An 18,444-nucleotide genomic window follows, 5' to 3' on the forward strand; every position below is an offset into this window, starting at 1 on the left:
TGAAGAAAAATAATGGAGGCCTTCATATTCCATCTGAGGATGTGATAACAGTATGTCGCTGGTGTGAAAAGGCAGTTAGGTTATTGTTAAAAGAAAACAATGGTCTGTCTCCAAAAGGATCTTTGGCAAGTCAAATGAAAAAATTAGTTCTGGACCAGCTCAATTCTTCAATCCTTTCCCCCCAGTTACATCCATGTTTTAGACAACGAATATCCCGAAAACCACATTTTAAGAATAATGCATCTGACAATAAATCTGTATGTGAAAATCAGATGTCATCACACTGCAAAATCATACAGTATTGCTTTGCACAAGAAGATAGTTAGACAACAACTCTCTAAATCAATTTTATTTATGAATCAATAGGCGAGTGCAAAATAAATCTGGTTAAGTATTTTCATACTATCTAGATATGGCCTAGTTACAATAGTTTGATATTCTTGCACATATTCGATTTAATAATAACAGTTGATGCATTTCCTTGTTTATTGAAATATTTATTGTTAGGCCTAAGCAAAATGCACACAGTGTGCAAGATTAAGTTAATGTCCTAACTCGATTAATTAAATATTTCAGGAACTCCATCGGTACAGATTTGATGAATTGTGTAAATATGAATAGGCCTAATCACGAAGACAAGAATTTTTAATTGACAATTTTAGCATAACAGCTTAATATTTGTTGTTCACAAAGATGACGATTACTGAATGACAGTTCCAGTTTCTTCAATTATTTGCTGTTGTAGACTACTACAGGAATGCAGGTGATTACGTTTCACTGTTTATATTTGTTTTTATCCTTGTTACTCTTTTAGCTTATATTTGGTTATTTTTTATAATGTAGTAATAAATCTTAGTGTCTTTTGCGGTTGCGTTCTATCAGCATTACTTTTCGTCCGCTATTTTCACGACCGCAAGATGCACACAATGTGCAAGATTAAGTTAATGTTCTCACTCGGTTATTGAAATATATTTCAGGAAGCCCATCCTACGGATATGATGAATTATGTAAATAGAAATACGTTCAATTCATAAAGACGACGAAGATTATTGACTGACAGTTGCAGGATTAATATCTTTGATTATTTGATGTTATACCACAAGAATGCAGGTAATTATGTTTTACTATTTATATTTGTCTTTATCCTTGTTACTCTTAGGCTCATGTTTGGTTGTTTTTATGTTGTATAGTAATAAATTTTAGTTTGTTTTACGATTGCGTTCTATCAGCATTGCTTTCCGTCCGCTATCGTCACGGCCCCAAGATGGCGGCGAGCGATCGCTTCAATTTGGGTCCAGTCCTATCTTCTGCGCAGCCGGCATTGTGGGGACTTGGTTGGAGTACAGTATCGCTTTCTCGATTGTTGTTCATCTCTGCTTACCACTCATTTTGTATGCGTATGGATGTTTGAATCCGAATGGTCGTTTTCTTGTATACATCGTGACTCAACTATGTAGTATCACACTGTTCTCCAACCATGAGAAAGTCTCTGCGGAATGAAACGCTGCGGGGTAATGCTGTGAATGAATGTTGATGTCATAAGGTCACACACACACACACACACACACACACACACACACACACACACACACACACACACACACACACACGTGGGTACTCGTATCTCTATTGGCTAGCTCTCACAGCACAAACAATAACACTGATACACACATTTTTATACTACTCTAGTTACAAAATTAGATCACTGTTAATCTCCTGGTCTTTTAATCCCTCCATACAGGAAATAACATAGCCTATGCAGGAGAGCGCATGATTTTTAAACTAACGTTATAACGATAATATTATCTATCTACTTCGCTCCAGACGCAATAGTAAGTACATTCCTTTCACGGTTGATCTCCTGGTTGGAGAACAGTAGAGGGTCAAGACCCGGTGAACTCCCGCTAAAGCGCCCTTTCACCCTTGATAGCATACTACGCCTCCTCAAACTGATGCCATCTGTACACTTATGTGTAACCTACTACATCCAGCTGTACCATTTTGGGTAAATGCTATTGAAATAATGATGATGATGATGAATATTTAAATGAAGAGCAAAGGTGGAATGAAGCAGGGAAATGAAAAAAAAAAAAAACTTGAGAAAAACGTCCAGGAACCTTTGCTTTTCCATCATAAATCGACTTTGACAACACCGGGATTCGAATCCGGGTCCGCACTCGTCGTAAGTCAGTGCACTGCCAACTACCAATGTTAGTCTTTTACTTCTCGGAAATGAGTCGGAATGAATTACCACTACATAGGTCTATACGTAGGTATTTCTGCTATTACCCTGGAACCTGAATGGCAAGCTAGTCTTCAGTTACAGCCGATAAACATTATAGCCTTCTTCCCCCATATACAGGAAAACTTACCGAATCAGTCAATTCTACTCGGAGATTTTCAAATTAAAGGTTAGATTATTATTGGAACCTATCTAATTTTCCTTAAGCCCGTGTAAATCTTATTTCAGCAGTCAATTTCAATATATTCATTTTTACTTGATGCTTTGTTAAAATGTTTGGAATACTTTGTTTTTTTTTTTTTTTTCATAAATAGGAGGTATCATACAAATCGTCACTGTTACGAATTACAGATGATATCAAAACTGTTTATAAACAATGTCACTCCTCCGAAAAGTGTTAAATTCATTACTACGTTTTGAGCAATTCACTGATTTGTGACTAGGCTTAAAGCTTCATCCTACAATTGAACAGGTGGATTCCAAAACTAAATCAGTTTTTGGTGATTTTTAGCTATGCTGTTTGGTGTGTTCTCCTATACATGTTACACACTTCTAATAACAGTAATATACATAAGTCAAATCCCACTAAGGCATGTCGATTTTAAATGTCAAAATTGACGATGTTTTCCAAATCCAACTAAGTCAACTGTTGTTTTATTCCAGATGCAACTAAGTCAGTGCGCTGACTTAGCAGTATTTGGCGCGTCTTATTTCAGTCCTCCTACTGTAGTTGCACGTTGCAGTTCGTTACAAATATTACTGATGTAACATTAAAAAATACCATTAGCTTTGAAAAAAGGAATGACGTTCTTAAGCTGATGAAATACATGCCCCAGGAAAATAGTAAAGCCAAACAATTTTATGAACAAGCACTGGAGGAACCTGAAGGGGATAATGATAATACTGTTCGTATGTATGACGAAGAAAAGCCATTTGTTTAAATGAAAATAAAAAACTGTAAACTTTCATGTTAAAACTAACATGTACATATTACGTTCAATTAGTGCAGTAATAAATAAGTTAGATTTCAATTTCAGTGAAAATAAAACATTGCAATATTCAATTCAACCATTTTCAAATTTTGTAAATGTAAAATGTAAAATCTACGTTACAACTAATAGTATGTAATAAGTTAAAGTATTTGTCGTAATACCTATAGCGTAATTTTTTTTTCAGTTAACATAGCATTTGCAATTTAATTCTTTATTTCTGTAAATGGACAATGTAATATTTCATGTTAAAACTAACACTCAAAACGTTACAGTATTTAGCAATAAATATGTGCAACATTTTCTTGAGTTAAGAGAGCATACTTAAATTACCCAGTATACGAAAATATTCTGAATTGTTTCCAAATCAAACTAAGTCATGACATAGTGCAATTTTGAAAAAAAATACGCGTCTATAAATTGTGAGATATAAACGTAAATGTCACAAATATTTTGTAATGTCATATCTATGTTATGACGGATGTACAACATAAATTACTCAGATAATCAGCTCCAAAATAATTATTTCAATTTTATTGCTCTCCAAAAAAATTAGTAGTTTTTCGAATTAGTTGGTCTTGGAATCCACCTCTTCAATTATACACGTGAACGCAGAATGTAAATTTTCTGCCTAGAAATAAATCTGTAGAAAATTCTTCCATTATTTAAGGTATATACGCAATTTATTGACTGAAATTTGTAAGGTATAGATTTAATAAGCATTTTATTGATTGAAAGTTGGTGATTTATAAATTATATTCCGAAATCTCCAATTTTGATCATCAGTTTGATTACTGAGTTCAAAAGTGTTGGAACTCGGAATTTTATGACATATTAAGGGGGGTCCCTACTCCTGCTAAAGAAATAGAACAGAAATGATAATCTAATGTGGGGGGAAAAGTTCCAGTATAATACAAATTCACTACAATACATTTAACATGCAACAAGTTAAGACCTCTTTGGACATTCCAAAATTTCATTGCCTTAATTTAGATGTTCTCTGTTTTTTTTTTCGATCATTTTCAGATATTTAAAATGCTATATTTCACTTCATGCAAAATTGGTAATGATAATGCATCCAGAGGACTATAGTAAATAAAGGATAAGTTTATTTTTTATTAAATCATTTTACCTGTAGAACCACCAACCGCCACCATAGGCCGGAACACAGGGACAACAGGTTGGCGCCTTATCGTTGTTACGATCCAATGTGCTGAATGTATAGCCATCATGTGCGGAAAAGGAATCCGTAGCATTTCCTCTGTATCCTCCAATAGTTAGTCGATATCCATTATCCTCATTTTCTATTCTGAGAAAATAAAGAATAGCTGAAATTTATTTAACTCTTTCCGCTTTTGTTACAACCTAATATGTCACGAATGACAATTTTCATCATACTAGTTTAATATTTCAATAAGAAGCGTATTTTTTAACTTAGCATAACATTTGTTTTGCAGACATGTAAGTATGCAGACAGATAAGTAGGTACCGGTAGGTAGATAGAAAAATAAATAGAAATACATAGACAGATAAAATATACCTAGATGTGGATAGGCAGATGGACATTAGACAGACAGGATTGATAGGATCGATTGGATGGATTGGAGTAGACAAACAGACGGACAGAAGAACGGATGGACTGCACATACACACGCACTTATGCACGCACACACACATACACACACTTTTACACATGTTTTTACTCATGAATGATAATTTTTAATTATATTACAACATTATACTTTGTAACAAGGATGTCTATTCTGAGGTAAAGTTTAATGACAATGTATTAAAGCAGTGGTTCCCAACATCGTCCTCACCCATTTCCTACACTACACTTTCACGAACACTTAACATACACTCACCCTAGTACACGACATAACTCTTCACAGCTACACCTCATGCATAACGTGGCCCGCCGAAGTGGTGTGCAATTTGAAAATGAGTCACAGTCTTGCCATCTATCCGCAGTATGCGGAACCCGAATCGCTTTCTTCTCAAAAACATGTATATTTGAGAATAATGTAGGACAAATGAAAGGTTTCAAAATTACCATAGTACAAGTAGTAATTTAAACGATATGGTGCAAAAACAAGAATGTCTTCCTGTAAGTATTACACTTTTATTACGTCATACTACTTTTGACCAATAAAACGGTACGGAACAACGTGTTTCAACCAATCATGGCTGCTTATCCTCCCTAACATTTGTTTTTATCATCTCCTTAGCATTTGTTTCTTTGTTTGCCAACATTGTACTCTCAATAATTGTACCTTTTAAAATGATTCATGTTTATTTCTTCATCCTTAATTAAAACTTCCCTATCATTTATCTTGTTATATTATTTAGGTTATGTTAGAGCTTCTGCTGTATGAGATTATGGATAGTCACGTATCAGAGATTGTTTAATATATAGATAATTGAAGTGGAATGCAACTGTTTTAATAAGAATGAAACTGAAACAACAAAGCCTTCTTGACTAGTAATCGTCCATAGAGTTCAATAAAGATTGCGTAGTTGACACAACTGGTGACCAGAGAATAGCTGATCATAACACACTATTGCCATCTAGCGGAATATTTTTAATGATGAGATGGTACAATAATACATTTGAAGACAGTTTAGTATTTTCGTAAGTTAATTAATAATTTATTGTATTATAGTACTTTATTTCTTTCAATCTTTATATACTTTCTTCTAATCGTGTAATAGTCAATTAAATCCCACTAGAGTTTTGATTTTCTCTAGATAAATCTGCTCATGTCCCACTCGCAGATTTGTCGATAAAATCAAAATCTCGAGTGAGATTACTGTAGATTAAATTATTTCCACTCACATTGATTTACCTGAAACAATTTAAAGACAACAATTTCATTTGAGTTAAAATTCATAAGAATAACTATTTCCATTTTTAGCAACCATGTTTCATTTCTAATCATGTGATGAAACTCACAAGAACACAGAACATCAATGGAACGTTTGATATAGTTTTTCTTCAAGAAGTTCCCTTAATATTGGTCAATTCTTTAAAAAAAACTGAGGCATCGACTCTCAGTATATGATAAAATTGTAATAAGTGTAAAGTTGGATAAGGTTCATTCTGGGAACATTTTCCATTCCCAAACGACTGCAGTGTTTTTTTTCTCGGCAATGGCCAGTTTTGAAAATTGCCAACTGCACAAAAAAAACTCTCCTAAGTTTAATATGTTTAATAATTCCTCTATTCGGTCACACAATTCTTCTTTCCATGAGTTGTTTTGTCCCCCTCCTGCAAGTCTCTCACACCCTCCCCCCAGGTTGGGAACCACTATATTAAGGTGTCTTTATTTTTTCATGATATTTAGGATATATATGTGAAATATAAAATGCAAGCACCTGGCATTGTCTCTCCACTTATGTAAAATCATATAATAAATGCATATTTCGAATTATTTTTTCGCTCGATCATAAAATAAACACGCAAGTAGATTCGACTTAGCAGTCCAGACTTATCTGTGATAATAACCCTGTTTCGGTGAAAAAATACTCACTTGAAGTTTGAATACTCCGCCCAGGCTGTCTTTCCATCGAAGGATTCCAAATCAATTCTTAGCGTCACTTCCTTCTGCAAATTGGCTAGTCTGTAATAATTTCAATATATTAATTACGAAAGTATGATTATTCCAATCAAAAATATTTTAGTTAGCGGAACTTATCGCCAAAAGTGCCAGACATTCAATCTTCAGAAAAATCTAAGCTAATATTTTTTATGCACACATCAAAAAAAGTTTTGCATCACATCGATCCCAAGAGTTTCTGAACCTTGACGTTGAATGTTTATATTGCATCAACAACATAGCCCCTTAGACTATTCATAGATGACACTAAACCTGCACAAAGATGTAAACAATCATGCATGAGCCGTACCTATCAAACGGAACAGGTAAAACAGCCCATCAGTTCCAGTCATAACATCAGGAAGAAAGTACATTATTCGTGTTGTCTGCAGTTCTGCTATGGCTAGAAGGTCAATTGCGACGTTTGTTCGAGTTCTCATTGCCACATTCTGTCAGGAAGGGCATCAAGGAAAGTTTCCGGACGTCGAACCAAAGCGATGTTGTTCGAGCATGGAAGAGGTACAGGAAGACAGGAACTGTTGATGACTTGGGTTTCTGGCGTCTTGTCAGCCCGGTTGAATTGTGTGGATATAAAGGGAAGAATTGCGACGGTGTCGTCTATAATTTCTGGGGTAGCTCAATCGGTAGAGCATTCGTGCGCTAAGCGAAGGGTCCCGGGATCGATACCCGGCCCCGGAATAATTTTTCCCTCGAAATTATTCAGTGAATGTACTGTATAAAAATGTCGAAACGTAAACTGTTTTCTTTGGAAGATAAGGCGAATATTATAAGTGACATTGAACGTGATTTTTCGCAAGTGGACGTGGGTCAACAGCATAGTTTAAGTAAATCAACTGTGAGTAACAGTAGGCCTATACAGTATATAGGTAGTGTAATCCATTCCACAAAAATGAAATATTTTAATTACTGTGTACTATTTTACGATCTTGTTCACAATTTCATTCATTCCTGTCATTTAGGGTTAGGGGAGAAACACTTCGGATTTAGTGAACCTCGGATATAGTGAACGGAATCTGCAAGTCCGCAGAAGTTCACTATGTCCGGAGTTGACTGTATTTAAATATTTAGTACAGGGTTGTAGAACTGGGGAAGAAATGGATGGAAACATGTGGAAAGAGTTCGTTCCCCCATCCACAAGGCCGGAGCCTTCAATGACGTTTGTGTGACGTTTGACAAACACCCTGCTCTCTCTTCTCTTCTCCCCCCCCACCGTACAATGACGCGAGGGTTGCTGGGAAGGGATGAGTTACGTTTTTCGGCTTATGACTTATGCTTTTATTGTAACACAGTTTTGCATTCCTGATTTAGTATTTATTAGGAAATTTTAACTTTTCCCCTATCGTCACATTACTTCGTAAGATCTGAACAGTTTCATTATTTGAAAGGAATAGTTAAATAAAGATAAAATTAAGAATTGTTCACAATTATTTTTTGTTCCTACTATTTCCGTCATTCTAGTGCCGAGGTCATGGAAAGCATGGGGCTCTACCTCCATGCCCCTCAAGTGCCTTCATGGCATGTTACGGAGATACCTTTACTATTTCCGCTCCAAAAATGGATTTCGTAGGTTAAGGTTAACCTTACTAGCCTTAGTTATACCGTAACTCGAAATAAAACAAAAGAACGAAATTAAGAAGTTAAGCTGGACAACCCTGTTGTCGATGCAAATGAAGTCAAAAGAACAGTTGAGAGTTGCAACATCAGAGAAACGGGATGAATGCCATTAAGTGATAAAAATTTACAACTAACTTCGATTTCCTACATATGGAGTTGAATGCGGCAGAACTTAAACCTAACATAACCGGTTTTTCTATTGTTCTAAAATTCAAGCTTAAAACACCTGTTTTATTCGCATTCTTTGTTTCCCGACTATAAAAAGAAGAAGGAACATAAATGGCTTCTCGGAAGGACTTGTTTTTCAGATTTGTAGACCTGATTCCCCTTAGCCTCGCGGTAACGCTTGTCATAGTCCAAAGACGACGAAAAAAATCTCGAACCAATGTTCCAGAAATATATGAAGCAGCTGGCTGCGGTCGAGAAGGCGGAACTCCTCTCTGTGGGATAGCTTTAACATCTCCCACTAGTAATGCCTCACAAAATATGGCAGCGACTGCAGGACGATTGCTTGGCTTTACGTGATGCTTCATTCAGAATATATTTGGAGAACTACCGGCACTATGGTGACTATTGCTAGCGTAAACAAAATTATGTTATCGGTTTCACTGCATGACACTTTCATTCCTATAGGATTCTTAACCTCCTGACAAGAAAAGAATCTATTAAATATTCTGTGATTTCTTCATAAAAACTGTAACTTACTGTACAGCAGTGGCAAGAAAGACCGGACCGACCCTTGTAGCTGATTTCAGAGCACGATTGACTGGTAACTAAGATTTTCGTAGTTCGAATCCTGCCTGGGAAGGAAACTTTTTTTTTGTTCCTTATTCAAATTTATTCTCAATACTTTTCGATTGCAGCGATATTTTACTACTTAATTAACTTATTATTCCCAGAACATGAATTTTACCAGCAATCGAAAAGTATTGGGAATAAATTTGAATAAGGAACAAAAAAAAGTTTCCTTCCCAGGCAGGATTTGAACCACGAAAGTCTTAGTTATCAATCTATCGTGCTCTGGAGTGAACAAGGCTCTGAAATCAGCTACAAGGGTCGGTCCGGTTTTTTTTTTGCCACTACTGTACATGCTTATTTCAAATTCAATATCTGACAACTTAAAATAAACAAAGAAAATTACAAGCAAGTAAACAAACATTGCCTAACATAGCGATAGAACAATCAGAGTGCCTCAGCCATTCCAGTTGTCACGGATGTCACATTTTACTATTTTCAAACTCTATATATTGAAAATGAAATTACTTTTGTCAACTTTTATTATTAGAATCAATTTAGAAGAGCGGTATCATTTTACAGAAAAGAATTGTCGAATAAAATTTATTATTATTGCAGAAAATAAAGAAAAGGTTCCTTCACGGACGTTACAAGATTTGTGAACTCACTTCACACCTTATTAACAAAAAGTGTAAAACTCAGACCTCTGCCTCAAGAAAAAGAGATTCATTCTCATAATGTTCATGTGAATGCTACGCAAATCTCATGGCATCCAATTAGTTCACAAAAACATAATCGGTAAATACTTTATAGCTGTTTCTTCCATGTCATGGATGTTACATTTCGTCACGGATGTTACAGACGAGTTAATGTCCTTCATTTTTCCAGTTTCGGAAAAACAGTTGACGCATGAACATGATTGCCAACCACCACTTATTACACCAGCTATTCGTTTGTTCAAGTTTTGACATCTGTACATGTGTACAAGTATGAAACCTAAGAACGAATATTGGGGAAAGTGATTTTTGATCCACCTTGTATATATGTATGCCTTATATAAATAAAAGAACGGTGTCCCTGCATGACATACAAAGGTAATTGTCTACGTTTACACTATTGAGGAGTATGAGACGGAATGAATTAGATTCTTTTGCTTTGTTGATCTCGACACTGGAAGATGGTGCCTGTTTGTCTGTACAAATATATTTTTCTTAAGCTATTGGAAAGATGTTATTATACTGAGCCTCTACAACGTAATTAATCTGGGTATGATACAAATTAAATATAATAACATAACATTTCAATTTACCTTAATTCTGCTTTGTACGTAAAACAAGTTTCCGAACGTAATGATATAAATCATGTATTAAAATTATTTTAATGTCAGAGAAATTAATTATATTATTTATAAAATTATATCTCGATAACAAAAGAAAACTTTAAACATTTCATTACATGAATTACTTTGGAAAATTTACGTAACACAAGCCGTATGGGACACAGAGTAAGAAGCGACTTAAGTCCTCGCAGAACATTATATGTTATTTTATTATTATTAATATTATATTTTTGTAGTACTGTCAACCACTCATTTCATATACTAGAGATTAGTATACTTATTTATGAATCTTCTATTATTACTGTATTAATCCCATTCATAAACAAAGATAGTAAGTAGGCCTAAGAGAACACGATTTGAGGAAAAAAAACATGCTTATGCATCAATGCCAGCCTTTGTTTCGAAGAAGTCGTGTGTGGTGTAGAAACGAAGAACATAATATGCTTTTGGACATGAAATAATCATAAATGCAATGCTATACTTTAGCCAATAATCACAAATGCTGTGCTATACTTTAGCCAATAATCATAAATGCTGTGCTATACTTTAGCCAATAATCATAAATGCTGTGCTACATTTTAGCCAATAATCATAAATGCTGTGCTATACTTTAGCCAGTAATCATAAATGCTGTGCTATACTTTAGTTAATGATCATAAATGCTGTGCTATACTTTAGCCAATAATCATAAATACTGTGCCAATAATCACAAGTGCATTGCTATCTCTTAGTCAATGACATCATATTTATGAGACTTGCTTTTTCACTTTCGCTGGTTGATTTTTTGCCCTGTCACTTTTATATTACAGTAAAGTTCATACACATCTTACAATGCAATAATTTGAGAGTACAAAAATGGAAACTTCATTTAGTATACTTGCCTTTCAGTATTTAAAAATAAATCAACTGTCACCTGTGAATGAAATCGTTTCCGAACCAAAACTCCTGATCCAGAACCCCGAATCCATATTTATAATCCTTCCATGGTAACGTGAAGTTGAGACGTGGTCCAGGAAATGCTCCTCGGCGTTGTAATACCTGTAAGAAAACATAGGAATAATTTAATTTTTACTTTAAATAATCTAAACATTCTTATATGTTTTTAGAAACATATTTCTTTGACCCATTATCGCCGCACCATTATTTCATAATCTCGCACTAATTCCAAGTTTGTATTATAGTGATATTTATTTGTCAATTTTCAACTTGAAATTGTGCGTTTTAGACAGTTTCGTTAATATTAATTATATTATTACAATGCACTGATACTATCTTCGGCGGGAATGTGTTAGTTTGCAGTTACAAGCTGGACCGTTGAAATGTATATCATTATAGAGTTTTCAAGGAAAGTGAAAATTTTGGCTGTAAGTTCTTTTCTTGATTATACATAAACAAGTTATTGCTCAATTTTAGTAATATTAATGATATACCTACATTCTTAAAGTGAAGTAATCTACGTTTATAGCAATGTATGTTTAATTGATTTCGTTTTTAAATTATGACTTACAACATCAGTGTGTCACAAATATGAAATACTAGTACCACTACATAGTACATCTTTATACCCTGATTTTCTGTTTCGTTTCTAGTATTGGCACCTGTAGGAGGAGGGAAAACCTCACCTTCCAACAAACTTATAAAACAGTGGAATGAAAAGGCAATGCAAGAAGCCATAAAACAAGTATGAGAAAAGACGTGCGAGACGATTCATCTGGATTCAGTATTACGGACGGGAAAACACCTTCTAATGAAGATGTTGAATGCTTGTTCTGTGCTTTTATTAGTAAAGGCCATTTTGACTTTGCAATTTTGTTAATCTTGTAACTTGTTAATATTATTCTATATTTGTACCTCCATTTTTATGAAGGAAATATGTCAGATTTTGAGAAAATTACTTTTTTCAAACATTTTATAACATCTTACGAACTTTCTAGTCCGGTGTACCATTCACAGGGACATTCAGCAATAAACAGGACGATACTTTACGTTCAGTATTCAAAACATGCAAGTTCCAAAGCGGAAAAACAAAATTGTAATCCATATTTGTATCATTTCCTCTAAATGTATACCGGGAATTGAATTTCAGTTTACAATAAGAATTCCGTCAGTTACCGTTAGTTCAATGCATTCCTCAACAGGCAAGAGGAAAGATACAAAGGTAGAAGCCGAAGACTTCATCAGTACATTTTTAACGAATGTTAATCTGCTACGAAACTTGAGTGGCGAAATAGAGAAGGAAGATGAGTGTTTATATTCGAAACGCATTCTGTTAGATTAAGTGCCCAATAATGTGCGACTGACAGAAGAATAAAAGCAAATACATGAAGCCAAGTTTCATCATAGGAATACTAAGCCGAAGAAAATTAAATATATTCATGAATTCAGAAGCTGAAGTTACTTGTACTGACAGAAGAAATCGTAGTGCTAATAAAGCTTTCATCCTGTTAAAGTGGGCATTTAAAACGCTAGAAGGTCATTTATATTCCAGAGCTAATTTATATCAGAAATACAGTACGAGTACATGATGGAGTATAGAATTGTTACTAGAGGTTTCTTGAGTCGAGATACAGTAGGAAGACCGGCTTTAACAAGTTCGAAAAATTTTATTTAAATCCGTTTTCAAACACTGAGACTATTCAGAGATGACGACATAATCAATATGGAGCAATCGTGGAATGAAAGTGACATAAAAACCGAACTACTAGAGGAAAACCTGTCCGCCACAAATGTTACAAGATCAACATGCAATCGAATTCTGGTTCTCTCTGGTAAGGGGTCAGGGCGGGACCTGGCTGGTTTTGGATTTTTTAAAATTTATTGAGTATGTCCCAACGAGTATAACTCATTGTAGGGGCTATACAATATTACACACATATGTTGCACAATGTAATTTAAGAAATCATGAAATTACAATCTGTCGAAAACATATAATATCTCAAGAATTAAAGAAAGAAAGTAAAATAAGAACAAACAGTAAGGCAACATAAAGTTTTGGGCAGAAAGCAGGAAAAGTTTGAAGCCATGAAATAAATAAATCGACCGAGAATTAAAACAAAAAATCTTCCCAAAAACGTATTTTTAAACAATTCTTAAAACACCGACAATTTTGTAAAATTCTGTATTCTAAAGGAAGTTTATTAAAAGTTGTTATTAAAATGCTTAATTCCTTTCGTTCCATAAGTTACTGAGCTATGCTGAGAAAAAATTTCTTTTTGTCTTGTTAAATAAGTATGCATACAGAGTAATTCACAAGGATTTACCGTCCCTTATGGAGCTTATTTCCGAAGACATTCTGAGCACAAAATGTCATATAACATTTGTCCTAATCTCAATATTTTCAGAATTACACTAATTTGAAATTGTTTGTAAAATACCATTATTCTTGAGTTTTAAGGGTAAAAGAATATTACACATAAAAATGAACTATTCAGGAGTATCATTTCTTTAATTAGCTAGTATTCTGAAACTAAAAATGTGTTGTGAATTCCATAGTTGCCCCGTACGCATCTATCACTACAATTGTTACAAATCACGCCACTCTTGTAAATTCTTTAAGATTGTATATTAGGATGCATACAGTAGGTAGGCTAATTAAACTGTAAAGAATCAAGTTCCTAAAGCCGTATGATTTATAAAAATTTTTGTAATAAGTGCCTAAGAATTACGAAATTTTTAGTTAAAAATTGAAAAACAAAATCTGTACAAAGCAATTAACAACACATTTTAGCATCAGAACACTAGCCATTTAAAGAAATAACACTTCTGAATAGTTCATTCTCTATTTGTAATATTGTTTTTATCCTTAAAACTGAAGAAGAAAGGTATTTTACTAACAACTTAAAATTAGTGTAACTCCAAAAAATATTGAGATTAGGACAAATGTTTATATGATATTTTTTGCTCAGAATGTCTTCGGAAATACGCTCCGTAAGGGACGGTAAATCCTCATGAATTATCGTGTATATTAATATTAAACTGAAATATATTACTATGTATTAAATTGTTAATAACTCTATACATGAAAATAGCAGCACCTAATTTGATAATTAATTCAACTAGTAGAACAGAAGAAAATTGATATAGTTTAAGACATGGATTGATTCTTGGAAGGAGGCAAGGGATCTCTACATACGCCATTACAGCAGAATGATTATGCGACCGACCCTTCCTTAAATCAAACAAGCCTCACAAGTTTCCCCGAGCGAAAATTGACTTTTGTTTTACTTGAGTCTGTTCCGCCTCTCTTGATAGTCGGAGTAATTATCTTTATGATACTAATTTTTAATAATTTTTTCCAGTTCTTTATCTTTCCAAATTTTAGCAAATGCAAAATAAATATTTACCTCCATTATTATTAATTACTAACAATTGTTTACTTCGTATTGATTTTAAGTTAGAGCATTATTTTATTTGTCTCAGAAATCTCATTATGTTAATGTCATTTTATTTTAATGTTAAGTTTCAGAGCCATGAAGTAGAACTGTCTTAAAAACGTTATAGCCTATATTTTTATCCGCGGTATGATTTTTAGTCCGTTATTTGACGACACTGTATCAACTACTAGATTATTTGAGGAGCATCGAGTCAAAATGCACTTATCCAAACGAAAATACTTCTCAAAAGAGAGCAATATTTAATTAATTAGTACTTTTGAACCAAACGGCGTATTTTTATATTATATACTGTATATTTTAAGGCTCTTGCAGACAATAGGGAAGCACTTTTTAGAGCAAACTAACAACACAGGTTGAGTCATGGCCATAAAAAGAGGAGAAATCTGCAAGAAAGTGAAATGGACTTAGCGCATTTTGATTCAACACTCCTCATTTTAGTGTCAATGGATTTGGTGATAGCCAGATGATACTTGATAAAATAAGACTTGAGAATTTGCAATGGATTACCTGACATACACCTTAAGGCTGAGTAAAACATCGGAAAAAATACAACCAGGTAATGAACCCGAGTGGAAATCGAACCCTCGTCAGAGTTCAACTCCGGGTTAGCAAATGCGCTACCGGCTGATGAACACTGGTGGCCCCGTGTATCTTGCAGTGCAAGAGTCCTTACAGCAAAACAATCAATCAGAAGTTATTTGAGGTCCCGTAACACTCACTATTTACAGACTAGTGATCTTAACCCCACGCACAGCCCACAGTCTGGTTAGTCACAACGCCTTTCTCCTTGTCTGGCCTTTTCCTCGAGACGTGTCAGATATAAAAGCCACTGCCAGTAACTACACACGGCCTCTGTAGCATTATACATACTCAGATCCTGAATATTCTCATATGCATACTCACGGTCCACCCGCCGCCTTCAGTCCTCATGTCGCAGTAGCGGGTGTAGAAGTCGCGCCCCACGGGGTTGAGCTCGCAGTCTTGCAGGCGGTACACACCGCTGTCCATGCCCGTGCCCACCAGCTCCTCGCAGCTGCCTACCGACGACGTCACTATGGGCTCGATGGCGTGCACCTGCTCCAGGTCGCCGCCGCACCGCGCATCCATCTCGTCGTCTCCGCTGCTCTCCATGTCGGTGACCGACGGGTCCAGAGGCCCAGACTCTACAGGGTCGCTCCTGCTCACCGGGGGCTGGAAAACCATACAATACTTAGATACTTTATAAGTTGCCAGAAGAGACACAAATACAAACTTTGTTCTACAGTAGCGGTGACCAAAGCGGGTGTCGTGATTCCATCAAACGGGTACGAGGAGTTTCCTGTGCATTGCTCTGTCTCTACAAGCAGTAAGAGGGTTTTTTTTAAAGAATGAGAACTTTTTTGTTGTTCTGTCGGACAAAATGTAATATGTTCTTTGCTCAACGGTTCAATTACGAGTAAATAGAAACATCAATTTCCACGCTGAATAACGTATTATTATTATTATTATTATTATTATTATTATTATTATTATTATTATTATTAGTAGTAGTAGTAGTAGTAGTAGTAGTAGTAGTAGTAGTAGTAGTAGTAGTAGTAGTAGTAGTAGTACTGATCACTAAGTATGTGTTTCTATAATTCTTCTGCACTTACATGAATATTGATATCTTTAGATCTTCTCCCTAGCAGGCTAAAATTATTTGGTTTTATCTCAATTTTAATCTCCTTAATCTTTAGATGAGGGTAACTATTTATTAGTTATTCATTTAATAATAATATTATAGAAAAACTGATTCAATATTATGTGCCAACGAACTGTTAAACGCCAGGAATTGACATGTCTTATATCATACCCAAAAAGAGAAAGACGACATAAATAAATGTAAGGAAGTTAGCTACCTAATGGGGTTTGAAATATCTCGTGCTCTAAAGCCTTTTAATAGAACAGAATTTCTCAAAAGAGTAATGATTAAATTAGCTTAAATAACTTATCCATAAGAAGTTTTTAATTTTGAAAAACTACGAATTTCTCGACGAAGTATCGAGGGAAGAATCTAGAAAATTCCTGATTACATTTAAGAGGAAGGTTAAAAAAATAAGCAAGAAAAATCGTATATTATTCATTGGCTCTTGATGACAGCAGCAGTGACATTATTGATACAGCAAAGCTTGAGATTTTTATCCGCGAGACTGATCAAGATATTAGTACAGGAACCACCACTGGTTGTAGTTTTCATGCCAAGTACCTTTCCTTCGTCTCCTTACTTCATAGACTGTCTGTCGCATGTAATCATTGCTGTTCTACAGACTGTAAAGGGGGATTATTATTATTATTATTATTATTATTATTATTATTATTATTATTATTATTATTATTACTGTATCCTATATAAGCCACCTAAGTTTGCAGGTGGTAAGAATGCGAACTAATGACATGAATAGTAATAATATCAGTAGATCAACAACGGCGTGCCGCCCTCAGGCTATAAACGATACAGTTATGAAATGGGTTATATACATATAGCCTACATTATGGAGGAATTTTAATACGTCCTCTTCCAACAAGAAAAAAAAATGCAAATGTAACACAGCTGTTACTTTTTGTAATTTCTCCGAGTTCCTCTAAGAAAATTATAAATATTACTATGGTTGATTTGTTTATGTTTTTTTCTAGTTTCTCGAGAAATGTATGGCTTTAATTGTTTTATGTTTTATCTCAGTTTCTCTAACAAAGATTGATTTTTTATGGTTTGCCCTTGTTTTCTTATTAAAAAAGACAGTACAACTATGATTTGTCGTGGTTTTTCTCGGTTTTTCCAAGAAAGCGTAAACATTGCGATTACGATTTTTTCCTTATTTTCTAAAAAGAAAAAAAAAATGTACATACTGGTCGACACAGCGAACATCGGTATCGGAATGGGGGCGCTGCTGTTGCTCGGTTACGTAGAGTTAGCCGCAATAGCTAGCGCTAACAAAGGTCACGTAAAGAACATCCCTAAACTTTCCACGCTGCCATCAGTCAGTCTGTCTGATATTCCTGAGTAAGATGAGCTATAATGTCTTCTAACCAACGACCCGTTTTACATAGCCAGCTTAGGTGTATTGCTTATAATGTCATAAAATACTGTGACATGTAAAAACCGTTTATTGCAGCTGGTAATCACAAAATTACAAAATAAATATTGTGTTTGAAAAATTAAAATACACTATGTCCGTAAAGTCATGGTGCAGTTTTGAACGTTAACGAGGTAATGTAAAATCTAACACGAGAAAGACACATAATACGTTTTCCGAAGTGATTTAGTGTTAAAACTTGTGTAACCAAGATGTATAAGGAATATTTCCTTGGGAGTAGGCTTAAAGGTGGTCCCTACTGCTGTTAATATCGATTATCTATAAAGATGGGAGCCTTAACCTCCTTGCGAGCTTCCAAGACCTGTAATAGGAATAAGTTGACTTCATATTATTGTTATAATAGGAGTCGGTGTAGTTTTGTCGGCTGTCAATTTCTCGCCCATTAGGATCTATATCCGACG

The 18,444-nt window shown here is 34.7% G+C and overlaps 2 protein-coding genes across 2 annotated transcripts in view; one reads left to right on the plus strand and one right to left on the minus strand.

Moving 5' to 3' along the window:
• Positions 1–12,240, plus strand: part of LOC138698002 (venom protease-like) — a 79,724-nt gene extending 67,484 nt beyond the window's left edge. The window contains exon 7 of the mRNA XM_069823675.1: positions 12,126–12,240. Within this exon, the coding sequence (XP_069679776.1) occupies positions 12,126–12,140 (15 nt within the window). The 3' untranslated portion in view covers positions 12,141–12,240. The remainder of the gene's footprint in view (positions 1–12,125) is intronic.
• LOC138698001 (uncharacterized) overlaps positions 1–18,444 on the minus strand; it is a 210,155-nt gene that overhangs the window by 5,043 nt on the left and 186,668 nt on the right. Inside the window, exons 7-10 of the mRNA XM_069823669.1 lie at positions 15,834–16,121; positions 11,450–11,574; positions 6,762–6,851; positions 4,364–4,540 (exon numbers count right to left, since the gene is read on the minus strand). Of these exons, the coding sequence (XP_069679770.1) occupies positions 4,364–4,540; positions 6,762–6,851; positions 11,450–11,574; positions 15,834–16,121 (680 nt within the window). The remainder of the gene's footprint in view (positions 1–4,363; positions 4,541–6,761; positions 6,852–11,449; positions 11,575–15,833; positions 16,122–18,444) is intronic.

This window comes from Periplaneta americana, chromosome 4 (assembly GCF_040183065.1).
Source record: "Periplaneta americana isolate PAMFEO1 chromosome 4, P.americana_PAMFEO1_priV1, whole genome shotgun sequence".
Classification (NCBI taxonomy): domain Eukaryota; kingdom Metazoa; phylum Arthropoda; class Insecta; order Blattodea; family Blattidae; genus Periplaneta; species Periplaneta americana.